The 17,107-nt window shown below is 36.9% G+C and overlaps 1 protein-coding gene across 1 annotated transcript in view; it reads left to right on the top strand.

The window, feature by feature from the left end:
• LOC146591662 (teneurin-2-like) overlaps window positions 1–17,107 on the top strand; it is a gene marked incomplete at its 3' end in the record, with an annotated part of 412,163 nt that overhangs the window by 271,430 nt on the left and 123,626 nt on the right. The window contains exon 4 of the mRNA XM_085312482.1: window positions 14,863–14,946. Coding sequence (XP_085168608.1) covers window positions 14,863–14,946 — 84 coding nt within the window. The remainder of the gene's footprint in view (window positions 1–14,862; window positions 14,947–17,107) is intronic.

Below are 17,107 nucleotides of genomic sequence, written 5' to 3'. Positions count from 1 at the left end.
CCCCCCCCCCCCCCACACACACACACACTTCCGCTGAGCCTGCGAAGCTGTTGCAGCAGATTGCTAAACTGAGGTCATGCTTTGGCCATACCTACTTTCCTTTTTGTTCTTTTTCTCTGCTACCCATGCTAGAGCTAGTATAGGTGTCCTAGAAATAGGCATTTGGGATGAAGATGACAAAGGTGGATTCCTTCTGTACTCTCAGACAGCTCTTTGACTTTTTCCTGTAGTCGTATATTTGTGCTGCCTGAACCATAGAAAAGAAATATAGACAAGTATGTCCAACATGATTGTAAACTATTGTTTACAATAGTTTGTTCTTGTTAAACTTGTTAAAGTATTACTATCAGAAATAGTAACATTTATTTAATGTATTTCAGTTCTATGTTTATCTTTCCAGCCTTACCCCTTACTAGTAACTACTTGGGAATAGATTTTACTCTAGGTTAATGATCTCTAATTGTGCATTTCCTGATATCTCGCCAACTTTGCCTCTTCCTATAAATTGGTTGATACGGACACAGGTAAGGTAATGAATTTGGACTGCATTCACAATCTTACTTCTAAACAGGTATGTCAGGCAAAGACTGTTAGCACTTCTTTTCATTATCCTATCTTTGACTTAATATTCAAAAGAAGACATGCTGAAAATAGGCTTGAGAATATGTAGTGTGCTAGATAAGACAATGCCAAAGATGACTTAAGAACTTTTTATCTATAATACAATGTCAGAGATGGTACAGGAAATGTCAGCTCTCTGCAAAGATTAACAAGTGAGAACCATGTTCTAGAGACACTCATTAAGGGCAGAGAGTGCTGTCAGTGTAGAGGAAGGAAACGGAAACATGCGGTTCCATGAAACAGTGAATGAACACAAATGTATGTCCTTCTGCCTTTAGCAGACAGTTAGTGGCTTATTCTTCTGGAAGAGACAGAGAAACTCACGTACGTGTGCGCACACACACTTACGCACTTTTTTCATTGCTGTTATTTCAATATCCTACTGCTCAGTAAAACTGAACTATTAACAGATTCCATGAATGCAGATGTACAGGCAGATTGATCTTGTTTGATTGTAGCGATTACCTTGGTCTTTCAGGAAGTTCATCCACCACGATGTTGTCATCAGACTTTCAGACCTCGGAGACTGGCCTATTACGCTGTGCTCTCGCCGCATTGTCGGCGTTAGGTTCACGAGTATCAGATCTTGCTGCACGGTTCTGTGATTCAGTGAAGTGTCCCCATCTATAGGTGGGAGAGGCTGCTTTTAAAATAACTAAAAGATCTCTTCAGCTCTTAATATTCCAATAATATTTTTTTTATAAGTTAGTTGAGGATATAGGGTACGAATGAAACTTATGATTCTCTCATTTGCTTTGATTTTTCTTTAGTTAGGACCGAAAGAGTTATAATAGAAAAACAGCAGCACAAGGGTTGGGGAGTATTGCTCAGATGCAAAGGCCTGTTGTGTACTTCTGACTTCCGTTTGGTCGGTTGCAGAAACAGCTGAGAGTGCTATGTTAACCTCAACAGGTTCGGGAGATACTCAGCACTTTTAAAATTTAAGTCACTACTTCACCTTTTTTTTTTTCCTTCCCCTTTTAGAAAGACTAAAATTTTCCTCATTTTGTTCCTTTTAAATCAGAGGAAGTCTATTTAGATTGACACTGAGACTACTTTTCAAATTCAGTAGATCTTGTTTAGGAACAAATGACATTCTTTCTGAGCAGCTAAAGTATTTGGAGGTAGGATCTCTGTGAACTGTCTTACACTTATAGCACTTTCATAATACTAAGGGTAAAAAAATCAGATTTGTACTGCTCTTCCAAGACCAACTGTGATTTGTCATTAAAAGTGAACGTTCTTTTAGGTAACATAATTTATAATCAAATTTGTCGTATTCATGGTTTTAGCATTCATGAAATGCAACATTTCTGCAAGTAAGGATGGCAAGTTTGTAATTGCCAGAAATAGCTTTTAAAAAGAAAAATAAAGACTTTAGCAGGCACAGGTCTTTCACTGTGTACACAAACGATGTATGCTGTCCACATTTCATGTGTGTGCATGTGTGTGCGCATGTGTGTAACGGATGCCAGAATTTGGAACGTTTTGTGGGGAATCTGGTGATTCTGTGTAATAGCACTGTCTCCTTGCTGTGGTTTGGATGACTTTTATCTATCCACTAGAGACTATTTCAGGATAAATTGACAACCTGCACTGTATCTTTTCACTGAATCACGTCTATTACAGAAAGCCGGTAGTATTTTTGGAATAGCACTTCTGATAAGAAAAAAGAGGCATAAATGGGCTGCTGAGAACTTACTCATACTCCTGCTGATCAGGAGCCTTGCCAACTCCGTGACTCTAGTGCCTGTTTAGTGAACAGGTAGGATCTTTGCTAGCCAGAGTATTTCTCCTCCTCAGAGATAAAAATAGGAGTTGGTGACTTACGGGTGGAGTGCACAGGAGCTCAGACAGCTTGTCAGTGCCGAGTCTTGTCCTGACAGCTGCCTTAGCAGAATGCATTTGATAAACTGTGATTGACAAAATACTTGAAAACTGCAGCTTAAAGCTGAATTCACGGAGCATGGGGAAGTAGACAGGATGAAGTAAGAATAGCTTTAGGAGCATACAGAGCTGTCATCATGCACATAACTCTTTCTAAATGGAAAATCAGAAGCTGTGGAGAAACCTAGACTGTCCTGATATAATTATCATCAAGATCATTACTGTAAATGAGCCTTCATGAAGCTAGAGAATTAAGCAATATTTTGTACTTGCTTATTGTATAAAATTTAATGTTGTAATTAATTCAGTGGTAGATACGGGGTGAAACAAAAGCTTCAGCTACTAATTCCCCTGTACTTTGGGAGTCCATACATGAAATTTTATGGTCTTTAATACTATAAAAAGAAAATCACAGCAGGGGATTTAATTTTACTGACATTACCTCTCTGGTTTGGGAACACTTAGAAGTTACTGTAGGTTAAACTCAGAATTTTCTGGAAACAAAACCCTTCTAACATGTCTTCTGCAAGAATGGAGGCACTCAGAGGTCTTTTTTTTTTTTTTTTCTGGTGGGCTTTCTCTTTTTATATCAGTATCGTTTCCTTAATTGTCCATATAAAACATTATTTGCAGTTTTCAAAGGTCATGGCAGTGAACTGCAGTACTTCTACATAAATCCTGGAGTGATTTTCAAAGTGTTTCTATATAAATTTGGTTGCAGAAAGAAGATCTGCAGAACACTGTTAGTGTTCCCAACTGCAGAACGCTGTAATAGTGAGTAGAAAGCAAAGTCTCTTTTGCTTTGGAAATTGCAGTCATTAGGCTGAAGTACCTGTGGATGCATTTGCTGGTGTTCATTCTATTTCACATTTGCATTTAAATTCCTGTGTAGGAAAGATAAGATAAAGAGGAAAACAAATGATGCTTGTTGGCTCTTCGATTGTGCTTCTATTAAAAGTATGATTTTGAGAGAGAGGGAACATTGGGGAAAAATGTCTATGTATTCTTTACAAAGCATCATATGTCCATTCAATCAGCAGTAGACTTCCAAAGGACTTATCCCTTAGGTTTTAATGAAAACATAAATCAAGAGGGAATAACTCAAACTACATTGAAAATGAAAAGGAAACTAGGTCACCCACCACATGACTCAATATTTGTAGCTGGCACAGATTATATTACAGTAGTTTTCACATCCATAAATATCCTCCTGGTATGTGTAGGACATATTGCCTGTGTTTATTTACTCTAAAATATTATCCCTTTTGAGTCATTGTGTCTAATGCTTTCTTTCTAACAGTGCACAGCGTGAACTTGTAATACATTTATGTATGTCTGTCTTCAAACAGCCGGAAGAATTGCCTGGATATAAGCTGTTTGCTTTGTTGAAAGCAGTCAGAATCCTTAAGGCTAGATTCTATCTATTAATAAGGGGGTGAGTATACTCTGTTACTGGCTGATGTTGTGCATGGAAGGCAGCAGCTGCCAGGATGTGTAAGGCGATCGTAGGTTGCTGCAGTGAAGAGCTACGTGGTCTGTTTTGCGTATGTTACTACCTCCCTTTATGCTTCGTTGTTCTGTCTGTAAAATGCAGCAAACTTCATTTTAATGTTCTTTAAATGATTTGGGAAAAGAGAGATACTGAGGTGACAATTGTCTCTATGCAGGGTTTTGCCGGTGGTAGTGAAGACAAAGGCCGGCAGGGAAGAATTTCAGGAAAAACCTCACGATGCTGAATGGTTGAGAGAGAAAACAGCAGTGAAATTCATCAGGAGAGATGGTGGGCTCTGAATTGGCTGTTATTTTTCAGGAAAGTTATCTTAGTGCTGCAGTGGGCAATTCTATGAAAGCATCACTCCACACTCAGTTACTATAATACAAATAATCCCCCTCTCACAGAAAATGAGAGGAACTAGTAGAAAGTTTATGTAGAGAAGAAACACAAAACGTTACTTAGCTTCTCTAAAGTGATGGAATGACCACGCTGATTGATATATTGAATTCTTATCTCTCCATTGAAGAAAGACGTAGTAAAACTGCAAAGGGTATGAGCAAGTGAGATGGGTTACCCAAGGTATGGTGCAGTTTTCTTATGAATAATGACTTAGTAGTTTAATACTCTTTAGTGTAAAAAACACATCCCTAGTGATGTGACTGAACACTGTGTAGTGGTGAGTGAAAAAAGTGAGTGAGAGAAGGTGAAATGAGTGGAGAAGGTGAATAATGAAGAGATTGTTCCCTGCTTTTTTCTTATATAGGAACTAGGCGATGTCAAATTAAACTAGCAGGAGGTCAGATTCAAAGCACACAAAAACATGTACTACTTCATACAACAAGTTGTCCTTGTGTTGGGACTTTGTCAATAGTAACAGTTTACACATATTGAAAGAGCACGTGGAGAGCATCATGGAAGAAAAATCCAGCCAGGACTATTGAATGCAAATTTTGTGAAATCTAAGACACAAACTCCTGGAGTTTTGGAGAATATTCTGAAGAACTTTCACCCTATATTTACTCTTTTATATTCTCCCTTAGACTATAGAAGAGGTAAAAGATCTTTGACTTGATTCACTAAAGGTTGTGCTTATATTCTTTGTCAAAGGATACTGAGTATAAATTTGTTTCAAGGCCACAGGTGATCTCATTATACAGGCTGAACAGGTAGTTGATAAAATTTGAGGACTAAATCTTGCCCCTTGTACTTTTTCCCCCACAAATAATGGAGTAAGGCTCAATTTGTGTACTTCTCATTTTTTAAGATACTTATTTTTATCCTTATGAATTGTATGTCCGTTCTTCATGGTACTTAAATATCACTCATAAACACAGATGATAAATTATTTACCACCTAAACTACTTGAAAACTCTAGTTTGATTTTCCCAGCAATAGAAATTGCCATAGGAAGGTAGCAGAGATCAGTAGGTAAAAGTAGGCATTTAAGATTCATCAATTAACTTGCCATAACAATTTTAAAATAAATAATAACTCATAACAGAAAAGAACATAACTATTTAATGAGAAAGATGTTGAGTGATACTGAAGTTGCTATTTTGCTGGGAACTATATTGTGCTTTTTCTTCTTCTGAGGGCATTATTACTAATAGATCACTGACTTCAGTCACCAGCTCTCTAATACCATAAATTGTTTTTAAATGAGCAATTGGATGTGGTGTTAGAGGCATGCAGGATGTTTTAAAGCCTGTGTGATATTCAGGTCATTGAAAAAAAGCGCCTAATATGCTAGTCGGGTAGCACAGTAGCACTGCAGTCCTCCTTACCCTTTTTGTCCATGTGACTTAGCTTAACACTCTTCGTTTGCCAGAAGCAATCTGTAACGCCCGTTCAGAATGTGAGGAGGGCTGTATGCGTCCGATTTGAGATCCTCTTGTTGCAGGACTGTTGAACAGTAATTGATTGCATGATTCTTGTATCCAGTAACAGGAGCGTATCTTTTGTCAGCCTGGTGTGGCTTAGCTATAACTGAGGGAGGAGTCTCTTGGAAGCAGAGGTTGCAATCTTTCATTCTTTTATCTATCTCATTATGTATCTTAAACCATTACCAACTGTGCTTGTGACACAAATTGAATGTCTAGTTATTTATGGCTCGACAAATTCTATGGGATGAGCAGCAGAGATTCCGGATGTGGATGCCTTACTTCCGAGTCCTGTCTTGGAGACTTTGCACTAACTTAGTTTCTTATTTGTTACTTGTTTCCTGTTTTCCTTTATTCCCTATGTTGGAGTGATCAGTTCTATTTTGTTACCATTTTCTTTTTCCTATTGCCCATTCTGCTTGGTGTATTCTGTTTTGGTGGCTCTATACTCTATAAACTTGGTTACAGTAGAAGGTAATCAGGCTTGAAGATGGCGATAGTATGAGTCTGTGTACCCTACTAGACTCTGTTTACATGCAAAATCTTCATATGATGGTTTTCAGTGCTGCATTTCTTCTAAAGTTTTGGGTCCCATGTAGCATATAAACCAAACCAAGGTATGTACAGTAAGAGACCTCTAGTGTAAAAGAGACCAATTCAGGTTTAGCGCTTTCCAAATGACATGCATATTATTGGAAAATCTTCTTTCCATCATTTTGTTTGCCTCTTAACATTTATTTCACAGCTGTCACTACTCCTTTCAGCTGACATTAGCTTATAAATTAAAATTAGTGTGATTTTATCAATAGCAGCTAACCTTGCTCTTTACTCACAGAAGAAGCAGCAAAATAGCATTTGGCAGATAATTTTTACTTCCTTGCTTACTAGTTCCTCCTACCTAGGATGCTAGAATACTAGTTCCATTGGGATAAGGCTGAATCAATTGGTAGAAAACAGATAGTGTTCTTCATTTCAGTTGGGAAATGTGCTGTATTTCAAAGACTCCTTCTATCGTTTATATGTTACAGTGTAATGTTTTCAATTTTTAAGTGCTTTCAGATTAGAAGGTCATAAGAAGTTAATGCACTTTTGAAGCGCTAGTGATAGGCCATTGCACTAGCATATTTCATTTAATAAACTTAATATGAGTTTTAATATGAGCTGTATTAGTTCAAGACTGAGGTAGCCTGTATTCATACGGAGTCGACAGTGCAGGTCTTGTAACATGCAAAGAAGCGATCACCATCCTACTTTAGATCTTCAGGCCAGAATGAACAGGACTGGGGTTTGCTGCTGGATCTCTTTGCACCTGGGGCAGCAAAATTTCAGTGGTGGTAATGGTAGCATATGCTACTCAGATTTTTCTTGAAAGATTTGAGGTCATTAACACTTTCAGTAGCATTTTGATTGGCTTTTTTTTTCTCTACACTTTCAGGTTGAAAAAGTGTGGGATATTAATATGCATCCCACCATGAGAGGAAAATATAATTTCTTTTTAGCATTCTCCACACAGTTTTTACTCAGATATTTTGAGTGTGTTGGCAAATGTGATGAAGAAGAGCAGTAAGTGCTTTTAATTGAGGTGTTGATTAGTTGTTGGGTAATACGTAGAGTTCCCTCTTCATATTTGAACTTTGCACCAGTCCACTTTTGTTGTAAAGCTCTATTAAAATTATTTTTGTCACCAAATTTACATTTTTAGGTGATTTTTGAGTTCAAATAGCTAGATTTGAAAAAGCAGTAAAAACTTTCTCTAGGGACTGTTCACTTGTTTAGTTTGTGCTTGAATAATTCAAATTCTCTCTGCTAGCCTAATTTAATTTAGAAATTAGTTTTTCCAGGCTATAAACACAAACATTGGAATAGCATTTGAACTAGGACTAGGATTAACTAATAGTAAGGTTTTGTTTAGGAAGAAGAGTTGTGTAAAACAGATCTAAAGAAAGAGAAAGCAACCTTAGAGTAACTATAGTTGTTACTTGAAACTCGAGCCTTTCTTCTCAGTTATTAATAATGTTATTCCCATGAGAATTGTAGCTTATGGTTTTATGACTGAAGTTATGGGGATATTACACCCAACCCATAGCCAGTAGCCTGAAATCATAGTTAAATTACCCCTTAATGTTTAAAACAGATGAAGATCTCCAAAACCCCATAGGAAACAGTGTCAGGAAGAAAGAGAATAATTGTTGCAAAGTTTCACTTATGGAGTTTTTCTTCTAATGTGGTTCCGTGACTGTTTTAAATACAGAGATAATTATGGATGTTTTAGACTTCAGGGCTTGACTGTTAGGGACATTTGAGGAGATAAGTCCAAATTACTGGTATTTTTATAGCACAATTTTTAAAGTGGTGGTGTTAAATTGCTTGAAACTCTTTTGTAGACATATTCATGTGGAATTAAGAGGGCCTTTATTTAATGTAAATTTGAAATAAGACAAGTTGAAACCATTTAATTTGACTTAAGTAAATCCATTTTAAATTTAATTTTAGCTCACTTTAAGTTTGTAAGTGCAGACAAGCTTTACATTTCCGCAGAGAAGCAGACACTTTACGCATACCTTCTAAGGGCTGATGTAAATCATGCATGTCCCTGTGATTCATGGGTGCAGGTACATTCTAATGATTTTGTTAGTCATTAGGAAACAAAAATGTGAAGTAAAGGAATTTGTCATTTTAAGTGTAGCGGAGTGTTTTTCTTGTAGCTAATCTCTTAATTGATTTGGTTGGACAGGAGATGCTAGCGATGCACTTGGAAAACCTGACTCCTAGTGCAGCAAGTCTGTTACCTGTAATATTTAATAGTAGGACATTATGAACACGTATGTGAAGCAAAACTACTTCTACCTCCCATTTTCTAAAACACACCTCTGATAGAACGCGAAGAGGAAGATAGTGTGGTGTCAGTTGAGTTCACTGAACTATAACGAGCTGCCAAACGTACTTGAACTAATATTGGAGCATTTTCCGCTATAGCATTTGTCATTTTTGCATGATATTTGGAGATGGCTTAACATACTTAAGTGTATACTTTTAAAAGATAAAAATGTGCGTTGTGGATGTTTTGTGTTGGAGGATAATTTGGTTTGAGACCTACTAGTACACTGTGCACATAAAGCTTTTTTTTTCAAGTTTGAATGGCTTGGTGAATGTGCTTCGGAGGAGAGAGAAACGAGTACCTGCAATCCTGGTATAAGATCAAAACACTGGATGTAGCGTGCAATAGAACATATCACAATAAAACTCCACTGATAGAAAACAAAAACTACACAGCCCTTTTACTGTTGAGCTGTTCATATTCTGATTGGTTTTTGCATGATCTGTGTTTTGCTGGTTTTCTTCTATTTTCTTCATAATCATTACTTGCATGCAGAAATAGTATATATACAGGTTAAGAGTACAGTATTTTTATTCAGTGTGCCTGACCCAGAATATATGAACAAAACATGATAGAAGATAAAAAAAAAAAAAAAAAAATGGTGATCTTGCAGCTTTAGTTTGCCCAGTATTGAGATAGTGCTTTGTCAAATGTCACTATTTTTGTCTCATTCCTCCAAGAACATAACGATCAGTAATACATGGTGATCAAATATCAGTGATCGTGCATGAAAGTACTAACAGAGAAGAAATTTCAGCTCATCAGAAACGCTGGCTAGGGACGAAGTGCGAGATGGTCCCAAAGGACCACGGCTGGGTAAGCGTGGCAGCGATGGGCAAGCGTGTGTTATTGGATCTTTTTGTGTGAATATTGTGGGGGGGAAGGGTCTTGGGAAGTTAAGAGTATTCATGTGCCTTTTTTTTTTAATGTAATTCTAAAGTGCTGTTGAAAGTTAAGTACCATTTGTTTGTTTTTTATAAGTAGTAAATTTAGGTTTCCCCTCTTTGAATGAGAGAAGAGGGGCAACAAAAGCAGAGCTGAGAAGGGTATTTATGAACTAGTCATATTAAAATGCCATCATTATGGCACGAAAGCTAACAGAGAGGCAGTAGAATTATGGATGTGGAGAAAGGAAGGTTTTCAAATGCAGCAAAGCTTTATATTGTAAAAAAAAAAAAAAAAAAAATCATAAACTGTATGTTACGAGCTTAAAGGTCGAGAGTATAGTGCGTGACTGGAAGCCAAGCTCTTAGCAAAGCCTACTAAGAAACACAAAAAAGCGTAGATCCCGAATGCCCTAACTAAATTAATTAGGGAGGAATTCAGAGGGCAGAGTTGGAAGCATCCCTTCAGACAGGATTATGAAGGGAAAGATTCCTGAGGATGAAACAAATGGGAAAGCAGAGAGAGAGACGAGAGGGGAGTGGCGCGTGGATCTGGCTCGGTGATGGTTCCGAGGAGTTGTTAACCAGGCAGCCCAGAGGGTCTGGGAGCGCCGGGGCGCGTGCTGGGTGCTGAGGCACCCTGCTGCGAGCAGGGCACGGCCCTGGCGCTCTGGGGTGCTCAGCGCCGCCTTGGGGCCACGGTCCTGCTGCCTGCTGGTGGAGAGGGAAGAGTAATTGCAGCCTTTCCTTGCCGGCCTTTCCGTTGGACAGCAAAAGCCTTTGTACGGGTCTGGTTAGAGTGCCAGGTCTGGTGGACATTTGTTGGTGTCTGAGGGAAATTAGATACGTATTAAAAAGTAATAGAATAAGGGAAGCAGAGTGCCAGTTCTGGGAGAGGGTGATGTGAGGAGAGGAGAAAACTCAGTTCACTGAATACTGTGTGGGAGACAAGTAGCTGGTCTGAGCATCATACACACCACAGAAGACAGATTTAGTGATTGCGATATTTCTATTTTTTCAATTTTCAACAGGTGTTGCTAATATTCACGCCATTATTTAAAACCAGCTGTGTTAACATTGATTTCAAACTTGCACTGAGGCTGGAGACTAACTGAGAACTGATCCGTCCGTCTTTGACAGTAATACGCAGCCATCGGGACGCTTCCCCTGACGCTCACGGCAGCAGCAACGGACCTGTTGACACAGGGGCTTTGCCTGATAGAGGAATGTGTAAGAGAAAGTCCAGGATAGTCACACGGGTTCTACTTTATCCAGATATGAAGTGTGATGTATTATAGGACTGACATTAACTTAATGATGTAGAGATTTACTTTAAAAAGATTTTTTTTTTCTTTTTACTAATTTTTGGCAAGGCCAGAGATTGTAGGTCATAGTCTATTCTTTCCTGTCTGATAATTGCAAAATCCATTACTATCCCTTTGAGATGTTTTTTATTCAGATTTAGTATGGTCTTTTATAAAAGCTTAATAAGTAGATTAGTTAGAACAATAGTCCTCGTGAGGATGTTTGATTCTGAGTGTAGCTGCTAGAGATAACCCTAAATGCAATTAGGTTTAACTCCCTGTGAGTGTCAAAGGAAGGTAATACCCATAGACACTTCCCTTCAGATGACATTATTTTTTAAAAGTGTCTCAACATTTAAATTATTCTTTCCTTTGGGCTTTTTTTTTTTAATAGAATTGTTGGAGAAACAGAGCTTGGAAACGTATTTTTAAGAAATTTTGTTTTAGATGTTTAACATCAAAAAGAGGGATGGCTCAATTTCCTTGGGGAGAACAGTTTGTCATCCTCATCTCTGTTCTTTGTAATAGTAAAGATCAAAAGTTCCAAAGTGGCTACAGATGAGGACAAAGAGAAAATAGCAGTTTCACTAACGTACACAAGTTTCTGAAGGGTAATGTGGTAAAATGTTGATGGATTAAATGTCAATGGATTAAGTGTTTTTCCTCTTGAATCTGAAATGAAAGCAAAACTTCTATTAAAACAAAAATCAAGACATTAAAGACCTCTTCCATTTGCATGTTATAGGGTACAATAAGACAGAAACTACTAAACTGCAAACTACCAAAATTTGTTTAATTGTATGTACCAAAGACAGACTCCACTGTATTTAAGATTTTTGTCCGATTTTGCGAAGAACAGCTAAGCATATATGTATCTCTAAACAATTTTCTTTGTGATAGTGATATTTGTCTGATACGCTGTGATCCTTCAGCTACTTTCATTTTTCTTCTGTACAAAAATGCATTCTTCTTTTCTCTACATCCCTATCTATTTGTTTTTTGTTTTCTCTTCCCAAGCTATGAGGCAGAAAAGGTAGATAACATTAATTCTTGGACTGCTGGCAGACTTGATATTTATTTTCTACCCATCATTAGACTAGAAATAGTTTTATTACCTTCAGAAGAGAACAATCATCTGAGCTTTCCAGTCAGAGACTAGGTGTGAGATATGCAATGCTGTATTTTTTGGTGACTTAAAAAAAATCGGAGTTTGGGGGTTTAAGTACAGAGAAATAATAGTGATTTTGAAAACTGAAAACTTGCAATTTTGTAAACACCAATGAAATATTAAAATGTATTAAAGCATGTGTAACATCTATATATAGTATGGTGAAATCTACTAAGAGGAAGCCTTTCCATTCCAAATATATGCTGATTAAAACTTTGTGGTTATATCATATATCGTATTTTTCACCTTTTGGTGCATGAGATATTATCTGAGTAGATCTTTTTAATTCATCTTACTGTCACTATACTTTCTTACATAAACTTTCCATATGTGCTTATCTTTTAAGAGAAGAACCTTTATGAAGTTTGCACTTCTGAGTTGTCAAGAAAGTGTGTACGTCAGCATTCATGTGGCAATGGGAGAGTGGTGTTTAAATAATCCTATATGTGTATAGGATTGAAAAAAGACTATTCTTTCAGGTGGTTTTGCTAGTGATCTAGTAAATATTGCCTTCAAGACCAATTATCATCTAGAAACTTCAAACTTCAAAGTATATATGCTAAAAATACTGTTTATGCCATGTGAAACTGTTCCACAGACCTTTTCATGTAATTTTTTTTTGCTAGTTCATTATGTAACAAATAGAAATAAAAATAATCTTCCAATAAAAGTATTGGATGTTAAGATGATTTTGCCAACAGGGTACAATGGGTAACTGTCTTTTGTGTGCACTTTGAAGGTACAAATAGGACAGATAAGGAAAACAACTCCCACTTGCAGGGAGGTCTTTGAAGGTGGATGTAGCAAAAATCTGATGTAATTTCAGTTCTTTGTATATATTCATACTAATTGTTCTGTCAAAACAACAAATTACAAATGCAATTTGTATTGCCTACCTGAAAATCTGTTATTTCTATTTCCTTGCTTTTGAATCAAAAATCTGTATCATTAAAAGTAAAGCTGAACTAATTAGGGTTGAGCCAAAACAGATACGGTTTATGAAAGGTAGGTTACGAAGATGGCTGATAGTCATCCTGCATCAAAATTTAATTTCATGTGTGACATGAAAGGACACTTCACCAGTTTAGTATATTCTGTCTGTTTTTTATTGTTTGTAAGTACAACTTGTCATTTTTATTTATTTATTTACTTATTTTTAGCCCTAAAGCCACTACTGTTAAACTTTGGAGGTCTTATTCTTCCAGGTTATTTCAATTGCAGGTATTTTAGGTCAGAAACGTTTGTGCTCTTAGTCTCCTTGCAAATATGTAATTAGTTGTCTTCTGTCTTCAGCATATGCAAACTTACTTTTCCTACTGTTTTGATCTGCTGCTTTCTTTTTTTATCTTTGAGCATCAGTGTTGTGCTTTTTTTTTCCCCTTTGCATATAATAAATGACTGTGATCTACAGAACACATTTTCAGTGTTGTTTCTGATCATCTTGGGTGCAAGATTGTATTATATTAATTTATAAAATGATTGAGTGTTTGAACCTCAGATGTAACAAATAAACTTAGTTCTCAGTGAAGCCCTTGAAGGCAGTGAGGAGCCAGAATTGAAAGTAGCCATATGCTAATTGTTAGGCTTCTTGTCTTACTGGTGTGTATGAGGAAGTCCATATGAATAAATAAATAAATGAGAGAGGGGAGGTTGCATCTGTTTACTGCCTCTGAACACTGTGGTGTTAGTATTGAAATTCGATAATGTTCTTCAGGGGTTTTTGTGCTTTTCTAATTTAAGAGGACTTCCTAATTGCTTAAAGTATTTAAATTTCACATATATTTGAATTAGCTGTACAATCCAAAGAAAGTTGAGTAGTTCTAATTCAATTGATATGTTCTTTGAAGCATTTTTGCATACATCAGTCTTTCTTCCCAGAACTTGAGCATTTTTATGAGACAAAAAAAAAAGCTTATTTTATATATCTGTAAAAAGAGACATTCTTTGGAAAAAGAAAAAAAAAAGAGAAACACACACAGGCAGTCTCCATCCCCCCTACCCAGGTTCTTCATTGGTTCGGCTGAATATTTCCCGAATAAGAAATTGCTGTCCTTGCAGCACAGCAGGTTCCCTGGCGCGTGTCTCAGGCAGATGCAATAGAATGAGCCTGATTATGTGGATACACAGTGTGGATAGAAGTCATCATGCCACTCAAATAAACATGTAAGAAGTGAATTGTTCATAGTTGAATGTGTCCATTTGCGAAATATATCTTGAGTTTAGTTTTAGGTATCTTTTAAAGAGAGAGAATGTGATCCATTATTGACTACAGGAATGATGGGTAACACACTGAAAATAACATAGTGTGCTCCTACTGTACCGCGTGTATGGAAAGCTCTCATGGACCTCGGGTGAAATTGTAATGCATGTATCACAGCCAGATTTTTGTTGACTGGGCCTGCCAGTGTCTTGGTAGCGTTTTGGAGAGATGTTGCACTCTTCCTGTTTTCCTGGTTAATGGTGGTGATATAGTGGGTGTTGTACCTCCTGAAAAGGAAGAATTCACCAGTAGTGCCACTACTCAGCATACCAATTTGTATTTCATCAACAGGAGTTATGAATCTCCAGATAATAACAAATGTTGGTTTTGTTTTGTTGTTGATGTTGTTTTATTCAGAGATATTTTGGGTGGGAGGAGGTGAACCATTCCAAGATGATTTTCTGTATTACACCAAAAGTGAATGAAATAGAGGGAAAGGAGGAAAAAGAGCCATCTCTAAAATGTATTTATTTTATTTTATTTAGATTTTCACACACACCTTTCTGAGAAATTGAAAGACAGACAGACAAGCTGGCAGCAGCTGGCTGAGACAAAGAACTCTCTAATACGTAAGGTTTTTATCTTGCTTAAACTGTATTCCTTGTAAACGTGAACCTGGTATAGAACTTGGGAGTTTTGCAGTGATAAATCTGGTTCTGTTTGTGTTCTGCTTCTTATGTATTGTGGGGTTTTTTTTTTTCTTTCCTGAGTGTTTATATTGTGTTGAGTAAACCTGATCCCTCTTTCTTTTACTATTTATTAATTCCTCTTTCATTTTTGAGTATTACTTCCCTGACTGAAGTAAGTTAGAGTGATTTTTATTTGGGGTCTTCAGGGAGTAGTGAAGGAGCTGGAGTTTCCATGAGCTAATGTTTCTTCAAGGGACTAGGCACATGACATGAAGAGAGTGTGTCCTGAACTGTGGAAGAGATGTCAGATCTGGGTGCACACAGGCATAATTAAAAACACTATGGTACCTATATCTAGCAATATTTTCAAAAAAGTAATTGCATGCTTTATGCAGTTAGTAAAAACTTGCATGTGATATGCTGCTTCAGAGATCTTTAAGTCTCGATTTTTTTTAATGAGAAATTTTGTGATAGCTGTGTTCATCTTTGGTCTTGATTTGAATTTTTTGACCTAAGAGCTTCAGATTCAGACAGTCACCCTTGATATGACACTAAAGCTTTTTATCTTAGGGGACTGTGTAAAATGCTTTTTTTTTTTTTTTTTTTTTTTTTTTTTTTTTTTTTTTTTTATTTTTATTCTTGTCATGTTATAATATTCATCAGTTTTTGTGAAGGTATCACTACCCCCCCCCAGCAAAATAGATAGAACTCCCATAGGAAGATAAGTATTAAAAAAATTTAATAAATTGTGATATTCTTCTTTCATTAAAAGAAAAATTTAATCAATTATAGTAACATAGAGTCCAAAGATGACATAAAAAATTTCACTACAAAAATGATTCAGTGACATCTCCCTTCTGATGTTTTCATTCACTGGGTATGTCCAGTTATACTAACTGTAGTATAACTTTATTAATTTCCCTGGAGCCTTTTCTTATAAAGTCTTTTGTCCTCAGTGCTGCAGTTTTTGCCTTATATTTGGCTGGTTAATAAGGTGAAGGCTATATCCTGATGTTTTATTCTTCTTTCCTTTCACTGTATCTATCACTTAGTACACACACAAAGGATACATTTCAATTTGGACCTCTCATTTCAGCACTCAGGTAAATGCCGTGCTAAATTAGCGCCCTTACGAGAAATAGTATTCTGCATACTTAACATTTAACTGCTGAAATATGAATCCAGATTTTCTTTTCAGCCCTGACTGGATTTTCTGATGCACTCCCTTCCGTACATGCTTGGTTGTTGATGAAGCCTTGTGAATGGCATTATCCTCTGAATCTCAAACAGTGGCTGAGCAAATACTGGGACAGTGTCTTACATCAAGTGATAAATTCTGGAAAGTTACTGAGCATCTTTGATCCTCTTCATAGCCAGTGTAACCCAAGAATGCTTAGTATGTTTTAAAACTGGAGAAAGACCTTTTTGGGTTCTTTATGTTTGTTTTTTATGTTATGTCTTTTACATTTTCTCTGTTCAAGCTTCTTGGAAGAATGGGAGCCAGAACATAATTTATAGCAATTAGATTTCAGTTACACTGATGTATATAACACTAGAATCTGCCCTAGATGGCATATGTGTGGTTGGGAATAAAAATGAAAAATGTGTGAAGAGTGGAAGTGATCTGGTATATAGCTCTGCACAGCGGAAGCATTCATGATGCATTGATGTTCTGACAGTGATTTTGGCACAGGCGAAAAGAATGGGTTATGTTGTTTTGGCTGTATTACATCTGCAGTAATAATACTTGAGTGCATTTTCCAGGATCACGAAAAGGCTGCCTATGATTTGAATAGGGCAGTGTAACAGGAGGCCTCTGTTCTTCATTGAATAATGAAGAAAAAACAAAATTATTGGTTCCCTGCTTTGCGTGTGCGCTCCGGCCTGAACGTTAAATGCAGGAGAAGGCTTTGTGGGGAGAGGGAGAGGATGGACTATTTAATCACCTGCTTACAGGCAGTATTGCAGCACACACATACTGCAGCTTGTCATGGCAGCCTGTTTTGTACTATTTTGTGTCTCAGTTCATGGAGCCACTGAAATGCAGTTGAAGCATCTTTGCTGTCGTGTTGATGTATGTTTTTGACCATACTGTGACTAT

The sequence above is a fragment of the Rhea americana genome, unplaced genomic scaffold (genome assembly GCF_003343005.1).
Source record: "Rhea americana isolate MKP2758 unplaced genomic scaffold, rheAme1 scaffold_367, whole genome shotgun sequence".
Lineage (NCBI taxonomy): Eukaryota > Metazoa > Chordata > Aves > Rheiformes > Rheidae > Rhea > Rhea americana.
Note: the sequence above shows the minus strand (reverse complement) of the source record. Positions and strands in the feature narration are given on the sequence as shown.